The 21481-nt window shown below is 46.6% G+C and overlaps 1 protein-coding gene across 3 annotated transcripts in view; it reads right to left on the reverse strand.

The window, feature by feature from the left end:
• Window positions 1–281: 281 nt before the first annotated feature.
• Window positions 282–21481, reverse strand: part of LOC139247857 (ankyrin repeat and SOCS box protein 9-like) — a 123010-nt gene continuing 101810 nt past the window's right edge. For 2 of the 3 annotated variants that reach the window (XM_070871811.1, XM_070871810.1), the window contains exons 7-8: window positions 8318–8509; window positions 282–1241 (exon numbers count right to left, since the gene is read on the reverse strand). In XM_070871811.1, the coding sequence (XP_070727912.1) occupies window positions 1117–1241; window positions 8318–8509 (317 nt within the window). In that variant the 3' untranslated portion in view covers window positions 282–1116. Of the gene's footprint in view, window positions 1242–8153; window positions 8510–21481 lie in introns of those variants that run through there. The other variant, XM_070871812.1, reaches the window with a different exon arrangement.

Consider the following 21481-nt stretch of genomic DNA (forward strand, 5'->3'; position numbering starts at 1 on the left):
GGTGGGTGGGGAAAGGGGAGGGTGGGGGCCGGGGAGGGTGGGGGTCGGGGAGGGTGGGATCGGGGAGGGTGGGGATCGGGGTGGGTGGGGAGAGGGGAGGGTGGGGATCGGGAAGGGTGGGGATCGGGGTGGGTGGGGAGAGGGGAGGGTGGGATTGGGGAGGGTGGGAATCGGCGAGGGTGGGATCGGGGTGGGTGGGGAGAGGGGAGGGTGGGGGTCGGGGAGGGTGGGATCGGGGTGGGTGGGGAGAGGGGAGGGTGGGGATCGGCGTGGGAGGGGGTCGGGGAGGGTGGGATCGGGGTGGGTGGGGAGAGGCGAGGGTGGGGGTTGGCGAGGGTGGGGGTTGGCGAGGGTGGGGGTTGGGGAGGGTGGGATCGGGGAGGGTGGGGATCCGGGAGGGTAGCGGCAGACACTATGGGAGAGGACCAGCTCTGTCAGTGAAGCGTGCTTTGAATGTGGGTCAGTATTACAGCTGCTCCCAGCTCCACATTCAATGAGTGTATTTGAAAGACTTCACTTGTTGGCTGCAGCCTGCAGAGGGCCTTTGATGGGCTGTGGCTCAGGCCACAGGTATCCCCTGCCCAGCTCCAGCTGTGTGCGGGGCTCTCCAATCACACCAGGAGAGTGGAGGCACGTTATTTGAAGATGCAGATGGTCTAACGCCTGTTTTTTTGCCAACACCACTATGGGTGTGACACAGGTCCGAACGTACAGGTGTCCATGACCTGGTTAGTGATGATATACGGCACTGCACGGTCCAATTCCCAGACCAAGGCACCCTTTAAGAAGGTCTTTTGAGGTAAAATAAGAAAATGTTTGTAACTTAATTTTTTTTGCAATATATCATCTCCCTCCTCCCTCCCCCTGAATGTTTCCATGTCTCTTCGGCGATAACCGGTGGCATTACTAATGAACAATCTGCAAATGAAGATCCAGTAATCCTGGTACAGCAGGATGGACGGCACATACCAGACTCACAAGCTGCAATAACACATACCTTTGTTCCCAGTGCCAGTCTGCACTTGTGGACTGTAGGTTGGACCACAACACAGGACAAGGTCCTAACTTTGCAATCAGAATGAGTTTTTGATATGGGTAGTGCAGTCTTCGAGATCATTATCTGTAGCACAGGAAGTCCTTTAGCTGCTGCGGGATGGGTAGCTTGGATACGGCAATGAGTCGAGAATGACCCAAACATTTCCAAATGGATAGTCGGCACAACTGTTTCAAGGAGGGTGGTCCTATAGAAAGCAGTCAGAGTGCAGTGGAGTTTTGTTTGAAGATTCGTTAACAACAGTTATGGAGACAAAAACATCAGCTTAGTTTTCTTTAAGAAATTGTTAATGGTAACATGGTTATACCGTTTCTCACTGTTGCAGTGATTCCATCCTTTATCAACAGTGCTACCCCACCTCCTTTTCCTTTCTGTCTGTCCTTCCGAATTGTCAAGTACCCCTGAATGTTTAGTTCCCAGTCCTGGTCACCTTGCAACCACATCTCTGTTATGGCTATCAGATCATACCCATTTGTATCTATTTGTGCCAACAACTCATCTAATTTGTTACGAATGCTGCGTGCATTCAGATAAAGAGCTTTTAAATGTGTTTTCTTACCATTTTCTCCTGCTATGGCCCCAGTTTCTGATACACTCCCATGTTTATAGATTCTGTCCCTTCCTGTCACGCTCTGGTTTTCATTTCCCCCAGTGCTACCCTGCTCTATTGCCTTTACCTTGTTCTTTGAGCTTTTTGGTTTCTGCTCACCTGGACCCTCCCTCCCACTAATTAGTTTAAAGCCCTCTCTACAGCCAGAGTTATTTGATTGGCCAGGACCCTCGTCCCAGCACGGTCTAAGTGGACCCCGTCCCAATGGAACAGTTCCCTCTTACACCAGTACTGGTGCCAGTGTCCCAGGAACTAAAACCCATTTCTCCCACACCAGTCTTTGAGCCACGTGTTTAACTCTCTGATCTTATTTACCCGATGCAAATTTACTCATAGCTTGGGTAGTAATCCAGAGATTATTACTTTTGTGGTTCTGCTCTTTAATTTGGCCCCGAGCTGCTCATATGCTCTCAGCAGAACCTCTTTCTTTGTCCTACCTATGTCGTTGGTGTTATGTCTTGAATAAAGAATCTGACCAGGTACTGTAAGCTCAAAGTATGGTGTGACCGTAGTCCTTTATTGCAGGTCTCCAGAGTGTCTCTCCAGCCTGTGAGGCCTCCTTATGTACAGGTGCTCCCAAGGGATTGTGGGATCCCTTGGGACTTCAGGGAATGAACCCTCTGGTGGTTAAACAAGGTATTTACAGGTTTACATATATAACAACACTCCCCTCCCCAAAGTTAATAGTGTAACTATTTACAATGTGAGTCGATCTGGGGCCTTCTTTTCCTTGGTTGATCGTCTCGGTGCAAATGCTGGTTTTGGTGAGTCATTTGTTGGGCCCTCGCTGGGCTGCTGTGCAGCTGACCTTACAGGGCTGCTGGGGGTGGTGAGTCCTGCTGGGCTGCTGCGGGTGATGGGTTCTGCTTCGTGGTTAACCGCTGGGTCGGTTGCCACTTGTGTGTGTGTTGGAGGGTCGAAAAAGGTGGAGTCTATTGTGGGTTGTTCTGGATAGTCCGTAAATCTGAGTTTGGTTTGATCCAAGTGTTTTCTGCAGGTAAATCCATTTGAAAGTTTGACGAGAAACACCCTACTTCCCTCTTTGGCCACGACATTGCCGGGAAGCCACTTGGGACCTTGTCCATAGTTCAACACAAGTACAGGAACATTAATCTCGATTTTGCGTGACACACTTGCGCGATCATGATATGTATTCTGTTGAAGCCGCCTGCTCTCTACCTGTTCGTGCAGATCAGGGTGGACTAACGAGAGCCTTGTCTTAAGTGCCCTTTTCATGAGCAGTTCAGCGGGAGGGTGAGCGAGTGGGGTCTTGTACGGTAACTAAGCAGGACTTGGGATAGGCGAGTCTGCAGTGAGCCTTCAGTTACCCTCTTCAAGCCCCGATTGATTGTTTGCACTGTTCTCTCTGCCTGACCATTGGATGCTGATTTAAATGGGGCAGATGTGACATGTTTGATCCCATTGCAGGACATGAACTCTTTGAACTCGGCACTGGTGAAGCACTGCCCGTTGTCGCTCACAAGGACGTCAGGCAGCCGTGTGTGGCAAACATGGCCCGCAGGCTTTCAATGGTGACAGCGGACGTGCTTGCCGACATTATCTCACATTCAATCCATTTGGAGTACGCATCGACAACCACTAGGAACATTTTTCCCCAAGAATGGGCCTGTATAGTCGACATGGACCCTGGACCACGGTTTGGAGGGCCAGGACCATAAACTTAGTGGCGCCTCCCTGGGTGCATTGCTTAACTGTGAACATGTGTTTCATTTGTGCACGCAGGACTCTAAGTCTGCATCGATACACGTGGGATCTGGCTATCGCTTTCATCATTACAATGCCTGGGTGGGTGCTGTGGAGATCACTAATGAAAGTGTCCCTGCCCTCTTTTGGCACCACTACCCGATTACCCCATAGGAGGCAGTCTGCCTGTATGGACATTTCATCTCTGTGCCGCTGTTTCTTCCTGCATCTCTAAAGGGACACTAGACCAACTCCTGTGGAGCACACAGTTTTTTTTACTAGGGACAGTAAGGGGTCCTGACTCGTCCAGGTTCTAATCTGTTGGATGGTAACAGGTGATTGTTCACTCTCGAATGCTTCCATTACCATAACTAAATCTGCGGCTGTGCCATCTCCACCCCTGTGGTGGGCAATGGCAGCCTATTGAGAGCATCGGCACAGTTTGCTGTGCCTGGCCTGTGGCGGATGGCGTAGTTGTATGCAGGCGTGAGCGCCCATCTCTGGATGCGGGCTGATACATTCGTATTTATCCCCTTACTTTCAGAAAATAGGGATATAAGTGGCTTATGGTCGGTTCAAAATTTAAATTTGAGCCCAAACAGGTATTGATGCATTTTCTTTACCCCATAAACACACACTAATGCTTCTTTTTCGATCATGCTGTAGACCCTCTCAGCCTTAGACGGACTTCTGGATGCAGAAGCAGCCGGTTGCTAGTTTCCAGATTCATTAGCTTGTTGCAATACACACCCGACACCGTATGATGATGCATCACATGGATCATATAATACAAGCAATTTGTTTGAGCATAACAGCTTCCTAGCTTTTTCAAAAGCATTTTCTTGGCTTTTACCCGATACCCATTCATCTCTTTTATGCAGTAAAGAGTGCAGTAGTTCTAACAGTGTGCTAAGACCCGGTAAGAAGTTACCAAAGTAATCCAGGAGTCCTAGAAACGACCGCAGCTCCATCACGATCTGTGGTCTTGGTGCATTCTTGATTGCCTCTGTCTTCGAATCGGTGAGCCTGATGCCGTCCGCCGCGATCCTCCTTCCCAGGAACTCCACTTCAGGCGCCAGGAAAACGCACTTCAAGCGTTTTAACCTGAGCCCCACACGATTAAGCCGCTAAGAATCTCCTCCAGGTTCTGCAGGTGCTCGACGGTGTCCCGACCTGTAATCAAGATGTCATCCTGGAAGACCACAGTGCGTGGGACCGACTTCAGCAAGCTTTCCATATTCATCTGGAATATCGCTGCGGCTGATTGAATCCCAAACGGCAACTGTTGTAAATGAAGAAACCTTTGTGCCTGTTGATGCAGGTGAGGCCCTTCGATGATTCCTCCAGCTGCTGCGTCATGTAGGCCGAGGTCAAGTCCAGCTTCGTGAACGTTTTTCCTCTCGCCAGCGTCGCAAATAGGTCATCTGCCTTTGGTAGCGGGTATTGAGCCTGCAGGAGAAATGATTGATAGTTACTTTGTAATCACCACAGATTCTGACGGTGCCGTCTTCCTTGAGGACTGGAATAATCTGACTGGCCCACTCATTGAATTCGATCGGCGAAATGATGCCCTCTCATTGCAACCGGTCCAGCTCGATCTCCACCCTCTCTCTCATCATGTACGGTACTGCTTTCGCCTTGTGATGGATGGGTCGCGCCCCTGGAATCAAGTGGATCTGCACTTTTGCTGCTTGGAACTTCCCGATGCCCGGTTCGAGCAGCGAGGGGAACTTTTTTACGACCTGGGCACATGAAGTGTTGTTGATGGACGAGAGCGCTCGGACATCGTCCTAGTTCCAGCGTATCTTTCCCAGCCAGCTTCTGCCAAACAGCGTGGGGCCATCGCCCAGTACTACCCAGAGTGGTAAATTGTGCACCACTCCATCGTAGGAGACCTTTACGGTAGCACTGCCGATTATGGGAATCAGTTCCTTTGTGTACGTTCTCAGTTTAGTACGAATGGGAGTCAGGACTGGCCTTGAGGCCTTGCTGCACCACAATTTATCGAAAGTCTTTTTGCTCATTATGGACTGGATCGCGCCCGTGTCCAGCTCCATTGACACCGGGAGTCCATTTAATTCAACCTTCAGCATTATCAGGGGAAACTTTGTGGTAAATGTGTGCACCCCATAGACCTCTGCTTCCTCAGTCTGAGGCTCTGGTTCGTCGTGATCCATCATTGATCTGTCTTCCTCTGCAACATGGTGGTTTGCAGGATTAGCAGGGTTTGCAGCTCACTTGCACATATGTTGGAGGTGTCCCATTGTTCCACAGCCCTTGCAAACGTATTCTTTGAAACGGCATGAATGGAAACGGTGATCACCTCTGCACCTTGCATTCACCACCCTTGATGGTGGATTCTGAGACATCTGTGGACGTGCAGCTGCAGGCATGTGAGTCCTGCTCTGTATGTTACAATTTGAAAACAATGTTACTTTGTTCACAGTACTTGCATCAGCACTCGTGTGCTGAGAGATTTGTTTGGTATTGTCACTGATGGCGCTAAATGCCTGGGCTATCGCTATGGCTTTACTCAAGGTTGGGATCTCTACAGTCAGAAGTTTGCGAAGTATTACTTCATGGCCAATGCCAAGTACAAAGAAGTCCATGAACATGTGCTCCAAATCTTCTTCAAATTCGCAATATCCTGCAAGGCGCCTTAGCTCAGCGACGTAGCTTGCCGCTTCTTGATCTTCAGACCTTTTGTACGTGTAGAACCGGTACCTCACCATCAGAACGTTTTCCTTCGGGTTTAGATACTCCAGACCAGTGTGCACAAATCATCATACGACTTCTCTGTGGGTTTTGCTGGAATGAGCAAATTTTTCATGAGGCCATACGTTGGTGCCCCGCAAACGGTGAGGAGGATCACCCTTCGTTTGGCAGCGTTCGCTTCTCCTTCCAGCTCATTGGCCACAGAGTATTGGGCGAGTCGCTCCTCGAAGGTCCTCTCCCTCTGAAAATTTCTCCAGGATGCCCATGGTTCTCTGCATTGTTGCGGTAGGGTTTGTCATCTGTATCTCGTCGCCAGTTGTTATGTCTTGAATAAAGAATCTGACCAGATACTGTAAGCTCAAAGTAATGTGTGACCGTAGTTCTTTATTACAGGTCTCCAGAGTGCCCCTCCAGCCTGTAAGGCATTCATATGTACAGGTGCTCCCAAGGGATTGTGGGATCCCTTGGGACTCCAGGGGATGAGCCCTCTGCTGGTTAAACAAGGTATTTACAGGTTTACATATATAACAGTTGGTACCCACATGGACCACCACAACTGGATCTTCCCCCTCCCTCGCCAACCCAGAGGAGATGTCCATAACCCTGGCACCGGGCAGGCAACACAACCTTCGAGACTCTCGCTCTCGGCTGCAGAGAATTGTATTTTTCCCCAAATGATACTGTCCCCTACCACTACAACATTTCTTTTTACTCCCCCAGTGGTCAGTTTGATCATCCTCCCTGCAGTCCCTGCTCTCGTCCACACAGGGAGTAAGAGCCTCAAACCTGTTGGACAAGAGCAAGGGCCGAGGCTCCTCCATCACTACATCCTGGGTCCCCATACCTGCCTCACTCGTAGTCACACCCTCCTGTCCCTGACCACGGACCAAATCTGAGTTAGTTAACCGAAGGGGTGTGACTGCTTCCTGGAACACAGTGTCCAGGTAACTCTCCCCCTCCCTGATGTGTCGTAGTGTCTGCAGCTCAGACTCCAGCTCATCAACGCGAGCCGGAGTTCCTCGAGCTGCAGACACTTACTGCAGGCCACTGTGGACCCCAGTGGGGTCCACCAGCTCGCACATGTTGCAGCACTGACACACTGCCTATCCTGCTATGTTACTGTATTTAATTAATTAATTAAGTCTTATTTTTAGTCCCAGCAATGCCACAGAATTCGAACCCTTAGTAAAACACACACCACTGCTGTTTGGTAAACAATAATTAAGCAAGAAAAGCAAGAAAGGAGAGAGAACTCACCAACCAATCAATTCCCTGCTTTCCTGTGATGTCTAATGTAGTTGCTCAGTTGCACTTTGTCGCAGTCACCAACCCCCCCCCCCCCCCCCACCCTCCCGGGGTATCAATACCAACCCCCCCCGGGGTATCGACCCCCCCCGCCCGGAGTATCGATCCCCCCCCCCTGGGGTATCGATCCCCCTGCTCGGAGTATTGATCCCCCCACTCCTGCTCCCTGGTGTATCGAGCCCCCCCTCCCCCCGGAGTATCGACCCCCCCCGGGGTATCGCGGCACCCCCCGCCACCCCGGGGTATTCAGACGCCATCGCTGCCTTTAAGCTGCCTGTGGGGGTCAGATGCTTACCTGAGGTCACGGTGATCTGATCTGTATATTCAATGTAATTCTATATAAGACTAGGCTTGTGTTCAGGAGGTTAAGGAGGTCTGAGTGAGGTGTGTTTTAAATGAAAAAGGACTATTTCCTCTTGTGGGGGAGTCCAGAACACCTGAAAATTAGATCCAGGATGTTCAGGGTTGATGTCAGGAGGCATGTTTTCACAGAGCAGGCGGTGGGAATCTGAAGGCTGGGGATCAGTTGAAAATGTCACGATTGAGATCACTAGATTTCTGGATATCAGGGATACGGAGCAAAGGCGGGTAAATGGATGTGATGCAGATTAGCAATGAACTAACTGAATGGCGGAGCAGGCTTGATGGGTCAGGCCCTCCTGTTCCGAGAAGGTGCAATAGTTTACGCTTTATGCAATATTTAAACTTGCTTCAAATATAAAAGCAAAGCTATTAAAGTCCACACTGTATGATAGGGGTGCATTCTTGTATGATGGAAGAGGACAATCTTGGTAACAGTAAGAATTTCTTTAATACAGGAGAGGTACTAATGTCTACATATAGTAGAAAGGTACCCTATGTCACTCCTTTCACACTCGTCATGATTCCTGTACCTTTACTTTAAGAAATGAATACTTTTTAGCCAGTACCTTTCCATTGCAAAAGCAATTCCTCTGAAGAGCTGTTTGGTAATGCAAGTTGCACAGGCCGCTTGCCTTCAGCATTCCTGGCGTCAGTGTCCGCTCCGTGTTCGAGCAGCAGATTGACCAGCTGTGTATCCGAATTCTTGCTTGCCACGTGAAGTGGCGACTCAAGAGCATTGCTCATGTTAACTTTGGCACCTAAAGAAGGATAAAATATCATTTCAAATGATTGGATTTTTAGTATCTGCAGAATTTATGATGCTGGAACACCTTGAGACTTAATTTGGAATATTGAAGAAACAATGTATCGCTTTGTGTCAAGAGACATTGGAACAAATATTGGGAAAGAGGAAAGTGATTTATTTTAACATTACATGTATCATATACCTTCCTTTAATCAGGACTGGCAGACTGATAGAAATTTACAACACAGGAGTAGGCCATTTCGGCCCATTGTGTCTGCGCTGGCCGATCAAGAGCTTTCCAGCCTAATCCGACTTTCCAGCTCTGGGTCTGTAGCTCTGTAGGTTACGGCACTTCAGGTGCACATCCAAGTACTTTTTAAATGTGGTGAGGGTTTCTGCCTCTACCACCCTTTCAGGCAGTGAGTTCCAGACCCTCATCACCCTCTGGGTGAAGACATTTCCCCTCAAATCCCCTCTAAACCTCCCCCCAATTACTTTAAATCTATGTCCCCTGGTTGTTGACTCCTCTGCTAAGGGAAATAGGTCATAGAAACATAGAAAATAGGTGCAGGAGCAGGCCATTCAGCCCTTCTTGCCTGCACCACCATTCAATGAGTTCATGGCTGAACATGAAACTTCAGTACCCACTTCCTGCTTTCACGCCATACCCCTTGATCCCCCGAGTAGTAAGGACTTCATCTAACTCCCTTTTGAATATATTTAGTGAATTGGCCTCAACTACTTCCTATGGTAATTCCACAGGTTCACCACTCTCTGGGTGAAGAAGTTTCTCCTTATCTCGGTCCTAAATGGCTTACCCCTTATCCTTAGACTGTGACCCCTGGTTCTGGACTTCCCCAACATTGGGAACATTCTTCCTGCATCCAACCTGTCCAAACCCGTCAGAATTTTAAACGTTTCCATGAGGTCCCCTCTCACTCTTCTGAACTCCAGTGAATACAAGCCCAGTTGATCCAGTCTTTCTTGATAGGTCAGTCCCACCATCCCGGGAATCAGTCTGGTGAATCTTGGCTGCACTCCCTCAATAGCAAGAATGTCCTTCCTCAAGTTAGGAGACCAAAACTGTACACAATACTCCAGGTGTGGCCTCACCAAGGCCCTGTACAACTGTAGCAACACCTCCCTGCCCCTGTACTCAAATCCCCTCGCTATGAAGGCCAACATGCCATTTGCTTTCTTAACCGCCTGCTGTACCTGCATGCCAACCTTCAATGACTGATGTACCATGACACCCAGGTCTCGTTGCACCTTCCCTTTTCTTAATCTGTCACCATTCAGATAATAGTCTGTCTCTCTGTTTTTACCACCAAAGTGGATAACCTCACATTTATCCACATTATACTTCATCTGCCACGCATTTGCCCACTCACCTAACCTATCCAAGTCACTCTGTAGCCTCATAGCATCCTCCTCGCAGCTCACACTGCCACCCAACTTAGTGTCATCCGCAAATTTGGAGATACTACATTTAATCCCCTCGTCTAAATCATTAATGTACAATGTAAACAGCTGGGGCCCCAGCACAGAACCCTGCGGTACCCCACTAGTCACTGCCTGCCATTCCGAAAAGTACCCATTTACTCCTACTCTTTGCTTTCTGTCTGACAACCAGTTCTCAATCCACGTCAGCACACTACCCCCAATCCCATATGCTTTAATTTTGCACATTAATCTCCTGTGTGGGACCTTGTCGAAAGCCTTCTGAAAGTCCAAATATACCACATCAACTGGTACTCCTTTGTCCACTTTATTGGAAACATCCTCAAAAAATTCCAGAAGATTTGTCAAGCATGATCTCCCTTTCACAAATCCATGCTGACTTGGACCTATCATGTCACCATTTTCCAAATGCGCTGCTATGACATCCTTAATAATTGATTCCATCATTTTACCCACTACTGAGGTCAGGGTGACCGGTCTATAATTCCCTGCTTTCTCTCTCCCTCCTTTTTTAAAAAGTGGGGTTACATTGGCTACCCTCCACTCGATAGGAACTGATCCAGAGTCAATGGAATGTTGGAAAGTGACTGTCAATGCATCCGCTATTTCCAAGGCCACCTCCTTAAGTACTCTGGGATGCAGTCCATCAGGCCCTGGGGATTTATCGGCCTTCAATCCCATCAATTTCCCCAACACAATTTCCCGACTAATAAAGATTTCCCTCAGTTCCTCCTCCTTAATAGACCCTCTGACCACTTTTATATCCGGAAGGTTGTTTGTGTCCTCCTTAGTGAATACTGAACCAAAGTACTTGTTCAATTGGTCTGCCATTTCTTTGTTCCCCGTTATGACTTCCCCTGATTCTGACTGCAGGGGACCTACGTTTGTCTTTACTAACCTTTTTCTCTTTACATACCAATAGAAACTTTTGCAATCCGCCTTAATGTTCCCTGCAAGCTTCTTCTCGTACTCCATTTTCCCTGCCCTAATCAAACCCTTTGTCCTCCTCTGCTGAGTTCTAAATTTCTCCCAGTCCCCAGGTTCGCTGCTATTTCTGGCCAATTTGTATGCCATTTCCTTGGCTTTAATACTATCCCTGATTTCCCTAGATAGCCACGGTTGAGCCACCTTCCCTTTTTTATTTTTACGCTAGACAGGAATGTACAATTGTTGTAATTCATCCATGCGGTCTCTAAATGTCTGCCATTGCCCATCCACAGTCAACCCCTTAAGTATCATTAGCCAATCTATCTTAGCCAATTCATGCCTCATACCTTCAAAGTTACCCTTCTTTAAGTTCTGGACCATGGTCTCTGAATTAACTGTTTCATTCTCCATCCTAATGCAGAATTCCACCATATTATGGTCACTCTTCCCCAAGGGGCCTCGCACAATGAGATTGCTAATTAATCCTCTCTCATTACACAACACCCAGTCTAAGATGGCCTCCCCCCTAGTTGGTTCCTCGACATATTGGTCTAGAAAACCATCCCTTATGCATTCCAGGAAATCCTCCTCCACCGTATTGCTTCCAGTTTGGCTAGCCCAATCTATGTGCATATTAAAGTCACCCATTATAACTGCTGCACCTTTATTGCATGCACTCCTAATTTCCTGTTTGATGCCCTCCCCAACATCACTACTACTGTTTGGAGGTCTGTACACAACTCCCACTAACGATTTTTGCCCTTTAGTGTTCTGCAGCTCTACCCATATAGATTCCACATCATCCAAGCTAATGTCTTTCCTAACTATTGCATTAATCTCCTCTTTAACCAGCAATGCTACCCCACCTCCTTTTCCTTTTATTCTATCCTTCCTGAATGTTGAATACCCCTGGATGTTGAGTTCCCAGCCCTGATCATCCTGGAGCCACGTCTCCGTAATCCCAATCACATCATATTTGTTAACATCTATTTGCACAGTTAATTCATCCACCTTATTGCGGATATTCCTTGCATTAAGACACAAAGCCTTCAGGCTTGCTTTTTTAACACCCTTTGTCCTTCTAGAATTTTGCTGTACAGTGGCCCTTTTTGTTCTTTGCCTTGGGTTTCTCTGCCCTCCACTTTTCCTCATCTCCTTTCTGTCTTTTGCTTTTGCCTCATTTTTGTCTCCCTCTGTCTCCCTGCATAGGTTCCCATCCCCCTGCAATATTAGTTTAACTCCTCCCCAACAGCACTAGCAAACACTCCCCCTAGGACATTGGTTCCGGACCTGCCCAGGTGCAGACCGTCCGGTTTGTACTGGTCCCACCTTCCCCAGAACCGGTTCCAATGCCCCAAGAATTTGAATCCCTCCCTGCTGCACCACTGCTCAAGCCATGTATTCATCTGCGCGATCCTGCGATTCCTACTCTGACTAGCACGTGGCACTGGTAGCAATCCCGAGATTACTACTTTTGAGGTCCTACTTTTTAAATTTAGCTCCTAGCTCCTTAAATTCTTTTCGTAGGACCTCATCCCTTTTTTTACTTATGTCGTTGGTACCAATGTGCACCACGACAACTGGCTGTTCTCCCTCCCATTTCAGAATGTCCTGCACCCGCTCCGAGACATCCTTGGCCCTTGCACCAGGGAGGTGAGAGGGGAGCGACCTATCAAAAGCCCAGCGGGAGATCGAGAGCCAGCGGCAGTTGGTGAGAGGGGAGCGACCTATCAAAAGCCCAGCGGGAGATCGAGAGCCAGCGGCAGTTGGTGAGAGGGGAGCGACCTATCAAAAGCCCAGCGGGACATCGAGAGCCAGCGGCAGTTGGTGAGAGGGGAGCGACCTATCAAAAGGTCCTTCCTATCCACTCTATCCAGGCCCCACATAATTTTATACACCTCAATAAGGTCTCCCCTCAGCCTCCTCTGTTCCAAAGAAAACAACCCCAGTCGATCCAATCTTTCCTCATAGCTAAAATTCTCCAGTCCAGGCAACATCCTCGTAAATCTCCTCTGCACCCTTTCCAGTGCAATCACATCTTTCCTGTAATGCGGTGACCAGAACTGCATGCAGTACTCCAGCTGTGGCCCAACCAGTGTTTTATACAGTTCAAGCATAACCTCCTTGTTCTTGCAAGGAGTCACCAGAACAGGAGAAAGTTCCCGATCTTGTCTTTGCTGTGAAGCAAGACATGAACCAAAACTTGGCATTGTCCGACAAGATGTTAAGTTAAGCAGGAGCCCTGCTGCTGGCTTTTTGTCTGAACTATCATCCCCTCCTCTGACCCCTGCAGTGACTGCCTGTGGCCTCTCCTTTGTTACATGCCACATGCAAATACAGGCTGGAATAGGACCCAGATCTTGAGGGCATGTGTTAGACGTTTCCTGGAGCTGCCATTAGGTAGGAGGTGGTAAGAGCCCCAAGGTGCCCTTGTGGAGGTAGCGGGCTTTGTAGCAGCCTCTTCTCCTCCAGTCCTCCGTTTAACGCTGGACTGCAGTCCTGGCCGAGTCTCTAGTCAAACGTTAGCTCCCATCTTCAAACAACTTCTGCCCTTTCCTGCCCTTGCTGGCTCCTCTGGTACTGCAGCACCATCACTGCTCTTCGCATTGCCAGACATCCTCTGACTGTGGGAATCCTGCCGGGAACCTGCCATGCATTTCTGATAAGCATCGACCCAGGGAAATGGGGCAGAAATTCACCCCAAACAGGAGAATCCCAGCTATAAATTCTCAACCCGTGTCCCCATTCATTTATATATCTCTTGAATTACTCATAGTAACAGATCTTGGTATTCTGATTTAGGATCTCTTCACCAATGAGGCAACATTGCTAAAACACAGTCCATTGCAAACCTCCAGGCCCACAAAGTTTAAGTAACATAATCCAGCATTAAAAACTAATAGTGCGAAATGGACGGAGTTTCTTGGGCTTTAAGGCCTTTATTGCCAGGGTTCGGATAATGTCGGCCCACATGCTGCAGTATAGAAATCCAGGCAGTACAGGTCTTTGGTGGCTTGCTAATACACATCATTGTTGAGTGCTCATTTAGAATATTGTGGGTAATTGGCCATCCAATCTTCAAAGCCACATTGAGAAGCATGACAAGATAACTCCGTCTTACAGCTTAAGAAAGGTAAGCCATAGAACTGGACTTGATTTCACTGCCCAGATAGAGATTGAAAGCAGAACTCATTCAGGTTTTAGTATGATGAGACGTAAAGTTATTGCAGACGCAAGTAGGCTCCTCCGAAGGTAGAAGTGAGAAGAATCAGTGTAACAGAGGAGGCATAAGGGCAGGCTAGCTTCACCATCAGTTATAGATCCATGCTTCTGTTTAAGTTCTTGTCACCATCAGCAAGCCTTTCAACTTCCCCATCAATTATTTTTAATTAAAAATGTCACTTAAAATAGCTGCTAATATCCTCTCGAAGGTTAAGAGTCTGAATTTTGTTAGAATGCTGCCTCATTGCAAGGCTTTTTGGACTGGTTCCAACATTCTGTGATAATATAATGATGGTATGTGCCTGATATGTGACCTAAAGGCAGAAGAAAATACATTTGTAAAATGGAGGAGGGAGAAAGCATTCATAGAAATATAGAAAATAGGTGCAGGAGTATGCCATTCGGCCCTTCGAGCCTGCACCACCATTCAATAAGATCATGGCTGATCATTCCCTCAGTACCCCTTTCCTGCTTTCTCTCCATACCCCTTGATCCCTTTAGCCATAAGGGCCATTTCTAACTCCCTCTTGAATATATCCAATGAACTGGCACCAACAACTCTCTGCGGCAGGGAATTCCACAGCTTAACAACTCTCTGAGTGAAGAAGTTTCTCTTCATCTCAGTCCTAAATGGCTGACCCCTTATCCTAAGACTATGTCCCCTGGTTCTGGACTTCCCCAACTTTGGGAACATTCTTCCCGCATCTAACCTGTCTAGTCCTGTCAGAATCTTATATGTTTCTATGAGATCCCCTCTCATCCTTTTAAACTCTAGTGAATAAAGGCCTAGTTGATCCAGTATCTCCTCATATGACAGTCCAGCCATCCCTGGAATCACTCTGGTGAACCTTCGCTGCACTCCCTCAATAGCAAGAACGTCCTTCCTCAGATTAGGAGAACAAAACTGAACACAATATTCCAGGTGAGGCCTCACCAAGGCCCTGTACAACTGCAGTGAGACTTCCCTGTTCCTATACTCAAATCCTCTAGCTATGAAGGTCAACATACCATTTGCCTTCTTCACCGCCTGCTGTACCTGCATGCCAACTTTCAATGACTGATGAACCATGACACCCAGGTCTCGTTGCACCTCCCCTTTTCCTAATCTGCCGCCATTCAGATAATATTCTGCCTTCGTATTTTTGCCCCCAAAATGGATAACTCACATTTATCCACATTATACTGCATCTGCCATGCATTTGCCCACTCACCTAACCTGTCCAAGTCACCCTGCACCTCTTAGCGTCCTCCTCACAGTTCACACCGCCACCCAGTTTAGTGTCGTCTGCAAACTTGGAGATATTACACTCAATTCCTTCATCTAAATCGTTAATGTATATTGTAAAGAGCTGGGGTCCCAGCACTGAGCCCTGCGGCACTCCACTAGTCACTGCCTGCCATTCTGAAAAGGACCCGTTTATCCAAACTCTCTGCTTCCTGTCTACCAACCAGTTCTCTATCCACGTCAGTACATTACCCCCAATACCATGCGCTTTGATTTTGCACACCAATCTCCTGTGTGGGACCTTGTCAAAAGCCTTTTGAAAGTCCAAATACACCACATCCACTGGTTCTCCCTTGTCCACTCTGCTAGTTACATCCTCAAAAAATTCCAGAAGATTCGTCAAGCATGATTTCCCTTTCATAAATCCATGCTGAGTTGGTCTGATCCTGTCACTACTTTCCAAATGTGCTGCTATTTCACCTTTAATAATTGATTCCAGCATTTTCCCCACTACTGATGTCAGGCTAACCGGTTTCTCTCTCCCTCCTTTTTTAAACAAAGTACAGCATCCTCTCATTATATTAGATCAACAGCTGCTTTTCAATTCTATCCCTCTATAAATTAACCCCAGTGATTTATAGCCCCATTAACCTAAATCCCTCCATGGCCTCACCCCTCCCTATCTCTGTAATCGCCTCCAGCCCCACAATCCCCGAGATATCTACACTCCCCTAATTCTGCCCTCCTGAGCATCCCTGATTATAATCGCTCAACCATCGGTGGCCGTGCCTTCTGTTGCCTAGGCCCCAAGCTCTGGAACTCCCTCCCTAAACCTCTCTGCCTCTCTTTCCTCCTTCAAAATGCTCCTTAAAAACCTAACTCTTTGACCAACCTGTGCTAATTTCTCCATATGCAGCTCAGTGTCAAATCTTTAGCTTACAATACTCCTGTGAAGCGCCTTGGGGCGTTTCACTACGGTAACAGTGTTATATAAATACAAGTTGTTACTGCGACAATACTTTTGATTCTTTTACTGTTGCTGTTATTATAAGCAAGGTAAATGATGAGGAAAGAAAGGGAGGTTTAGGCTAAGATATGTAATGCCGATGGATCTCAATGTACTGCAACATAGGGAGGTGGTCAGGCAGTGATTGGCTGATGAAGAGCATTGGTCTGAGTAAGAGCAAGATTGCAAAGTGCTGCAGTACAGAGGGACCTGGGGGTACTTGTGCATGTAACACAAAAGGTTAGTATGCAGGTACAGCAAGTGATCAAGAAGGCAAATGGTATCTTGGCCTTTATTGCAAAGGGGGATAGAGTATAAAAGCAGAGAAGTCCTGCACAACTGTACAGGGTATTGGTGAGGCCACACCTGGAATACTGTGTACAGTTTTGGTTTCCATATGTACGAAAGGATATACTTGCTTTGGAGGCAGTTCAGAGAAACATAGAAAATAGGTGCAGGAGTAGGCCATTTGAGCCTGTACCACCATTCAATATGATCATGGCTGATCATGCAAATTCAGTACCCCTTTCCTGCTTTCTCTCCATGCCCTTGATCCCTTTAGCCGTAAGGGGCACATCTAACTCCCTTTTGAATATATCTAACGAACTGGCCTCAACAACTTTCTGTGGTAGAGAATTCCACAGCTTAACAACTCTCTGAGTGAAAAAGTTTCTCCTCATCTCGGTCCTAGATGGCTTACTCCTTATCCTTAGACTGTGACCCCTGGTTCTGGACTTCCCCAACGTCGGGGACATTCTTCCTGCATCTAACCTGTCCAATCCCGTCAGAATTGTATATGTTTCTATGAGATCCCCTCTCATTCTTCTAAATTCCAGTGAATATAAGTCTAGTCGATCCAGTCTTTCTTCATATGTCAGTCCAGCCATCCCGGGCATCAGTCTGGTGAACCTTCGCTGCACTCTCTCAATAGCAAGTATGTCCTTCGCCAGATTAGGAGACCAAAACTGAACACAATATTCCAGGTGAGGTCTCACCAAGGCCCTGTACAACTGCAGCAAGACTTCCCTGCTCCTATACTCATATCCCCTCGCTATGAAGGCCAACATGCCATTTGCCTTCTTCAACGCCTGCTGTACCTGAAGACCTACTTTCAATGACTGCTGTACCATGACACCCAGGTCTCATTGCACCTCCCCTTTTACTAATTTGTCACCATTCAGATAATAATCTGCCTTCCTGTTTTTGCCACCCACCAAAGTGGATAACCTCACATTTATCCACATTATACTGCATCTGCCATGCATTTGCCCACTCACCTAACCTGTCCAAGTCACCCTGCAACCTCTTAGCATCCTCCTCACAGCTCACACTGCCACCCAGCTTAGTGTCATCTGCAAACTTGGAGATATTACATTCAATTCCTTTGTCTAACTCATTAATGTATATTGTAAATAGCTGGGGTCCCAGCACTGAGCCCTGCAGCACTCCACTAGTCACTGCCTGCCATTCTAAAAAGGACCCATTTATTCCCACTCTTTGCTTCCTGTTTGCCAACTAGTTCTCTATCCACGTCAGTACATTATCCCCAATACCATGTCCCTTAATTTTGCACACCAATCTCTTGTGTGGGAGCCTTCTGAAAGTCCTAATACACCACATCCACTGGTTCTCCCTTATTCACTCTACTAGTTACATCGTCAAAACATTCTAGAAGTTTTGACAAGCATGATTTCCCTTTCATAAATCCATGGACCAATCCTGTCACTGCTTTCCAAATGCGCTGCTATTACATCTTTAATAATTGATTCCAGCATTTTCCCTACTACTGATGTCAGGCTAACCAGTCTATAATTCCCTGTTTTCTCTCTCCCTCCTTTTTTAAAAAGTGGGGTTACATTGGCTACCCTCCAATCCATAGGAACTGATCCAGAGTCTATGGAATGTTGGAAAATGACCACCAATGCATCTACTGTTTCTAGGGCCACTTCCTTAAGTACTCTGGTTCACAAGGTTGATTCCGGGGATAAGGGGGTTGACATATGAGGAAAGGTTGAGTAGGTTGGGCCTCTACTCATTGGAATTCAGAAGAATGAGAGCTGATCTTATCGAAACGTATAAGATTCTGAGGGGGCTCGACAAGGTGGATGCAGAGAGGATGTTTCCACTGATGGGGGAGACTAGAACTAGAGGGCATGATCTTAGAATACGGAGCCGCCCATTTAAAACAGAGAGGAGGAGAAATTTCTTCTCTCAGAGGGTTGTAAATCTGTGGAATTCGCTGCCTCAGAGAGCTGTGGAAGCTGGGGCATTGAATAAATTTAAGACAGAAATAGACAGTTTCTTAAACGATAAGGGAATAAGGGGTTATGGGGAGCGGGCAGGGAAGTGAAGCTGAGTCCACGATCAGATCAGCCATGATCGTATTGAATGGCGGAGCAGGCTTGAGGGGCCATATGGCCTACTCCTGCTCCTATTTCTTATATTCTTAATAGAGAAAACTGAGCAATTGGACGCCATCTAGAATTGCAAGGGCAACTGCACCATACTGAGGTGGACAGGCCAGTTGGAGCTCACCATGGCAACACTATGACACTTTAATTTCTATATTAGATCGCATTAAATAGCCAGGAATAATGGTAACAATGAAAGATAGTCTCACAAATTTGATCCTGGTGATTGCTGGGAGTACACAATAAATTTAAAGCCATTGTACGGGAACCACAAAGTCATGGATTTCCCAGAGCTTAATGCAAGCTCTAATAAATCTACTTCAGTATCCAAGAGTCAACTCTACATTTGAGTTTTTACATATATCGGGCAAAGCTGTACAGAACAGAAGTACTGCGAGTGAGTGGCCCAGACAACATGGAGGATGAAACTTGAGTGCTCATGTTCAGCATTTTTCGGAAACTTATCGGCGAGTGTTTCTTACCCCATGTGCTTAACGCCGGGAAAAAATATTACCGCCCGCCCACTTTTCTTGGGCGCAATCATCCGAATGGGCAAAATCAACGGCTATAATATCGCCCAACGTTACTTTCCGCACGGAATTAACGCCGAGATTCAATAATATCGGCCGCCTATTTTTTTTTGTCTTAAAGAGCACATTTGGCGAAACGAACGCCCAGCGTCACTTTCACCACCTCGCACACATATCGCCCATGTGGCATATTCACAGAGCACAAGCACACTCAGCTTTCTAACATGGCAGGCAGCTCTCTCGGAAGTCTCCGGAACCTCTGCTTCTGTTTAATTATTAACTCTGTAGTTGCAGTACATAGTACGTCCATATCCACAGTGTGGAGCTACAAACATTACAAGCTTACAGACATTACACTTCTCCCTCCTTAATGAAAAAGTTATTATAACATCATACATAACTTGCATGTTTATACATAACACAGGATATAGACTTATTTTTTCCATATTTACAAATCTAACTGAACCACTTGTTTTCTGTTTCAAAGAGGATACCTTCGCTCTCGAACAGAACCTTCCAAACATGGTGTCAAATCTAAACTCCTTCAAGGCTCATCCTGAGGAATGTTTTCCTCCATAGAATTTCCTTGATTTTCATTTGAACTCACTCTAACTTCAGGCTCTTTGTTTTCCTGACTCGGACTCAGACTTTCATTCTGATTCTCTCCTGGATTTGTTTCCAGTACATTGGATATAGGATATGGTACTGGTGTATAAAAACTATCTGATGAGTCAGAAATAATTGAATCATTCCCACCTTCAACTCCTTCCATGTCTGTAGGTAAAATATGATCAATATGAACAAACTTAACCTGTCTGTTATCAAACATCTTTACCAAATATGTGCGAGGACCACATATCTTCACCACTCTTCCTGGTAACCACTTTAGCCATTTATGGTGATGGTTCTTCACTCTCACCTTCTGATTTAATTTCACACTTCTCTCTTTTACTCTACCTCTATCATGATTCTCTTTCTGTCTTAATTGTGTCTCTTCTACGGACTGTGCCAAATTTGGTTTTAACGAGAATCTGGAAACAACTCTGCTGGTGTTCTACCAGTAGTTGTGTGAGGAGTATTACGATACGTAATCAAAAAATTTGCCAATTTGTGATCCAATGACATCTGTCGTTTCTTTGGATTGGGATCTAACATTTGTTTTATGAGGGCACGTTTTACAATTTGTACAGTGCGCTCTGCTGCACCATTCGAAGCAGGGTGCTACAGTGGAACCGTGGTATGTTTCACACCATTTTTGCTCGTGAACTGTTCAAATTCTTCTGAATGAAATTGTGGTCCATTATCTGAAACAATTTCTTCTGAGAGACCAAATGAAGAAAATAATCTTTGCAAAATGTCTATTTTACTTGTTATTTTCCACATTGGAAACACCTCAACCCACTTCGAATGTCTATCAATCACAATGAACAATTGTTGTCCTTCTAGCTCAGCAAAATCAATATGTAGCCTTTGCCACACCCTGGAAGGCCATTTTCATGGCTGTAATAGTACTGATGGTGGTATCTTTATCAAGACCTGGCCACCATAAGTAACTATGCGCAAAACTCTTGGTCAAGCACATTCCCAGGTGCTGGTCATGGAGGTCTCCTAATAATTTGGACCTGAATTTATTTGGTATAACCAATCTTGCACCCCACATGATACAATCTTTATCGACTGATAATTCATTCCTACGAATGAAGAATGGATGTGTATCTTTGTCTGTTACCTGGTTTGGCCATCCATTTGCAATATAATCATACACCTTTGACATAACTGGGTCATGTTTGGTTGCTCTAGCAATCTCTTCAGCTGTGACTGGCAGTTCATCAATGTCTGAAAAATAAAACACTTCTTCCCTATCGGGTGTAACTTGTGATGGGGAAGGCAATCTAGACATTGCATCAGCATTACTGTGATCAGCTGATTGTCTGTATTCAATATCATATGTATATGCTGACAAAATCAAAGCCCATCTCTGCATTCGGGCTGCAGCTAATGTTGGAACTGGGGACTTTGGATGGAGGATTGCTGTCAGAGGCTTATGGTCCATAACGATGGTAAACTTACGACCATACAAGTAAAAAAAAACATAGAAAATAGATGCAGGAATAGGCCATTCGGCCCTTCGAGCCTGCACCGCCATTCAATGAGTTCATGGCTGAACATGCAACTTCAGTACCCCATTCCTGCTTTCTCGCCA

This window comes from Pristiophorus japonicus, unplaced genomic scaffold, assembly GCF_044704955.1.
Source record: "Pristiophorus japonicus isolate sPriJap1 unplaced genomic scaffold, sPriJap1.hap1 HAP1_SCAFFOLD_286, whole genome shotgun sequence".
Taxonomy (NCBI): domain Eukaryota; kingdom Metazoa; phylum Chordata; class Chondrichthyes; family Pristiophoridae; genus Pristiophorus; species Pristiophorus japonicus.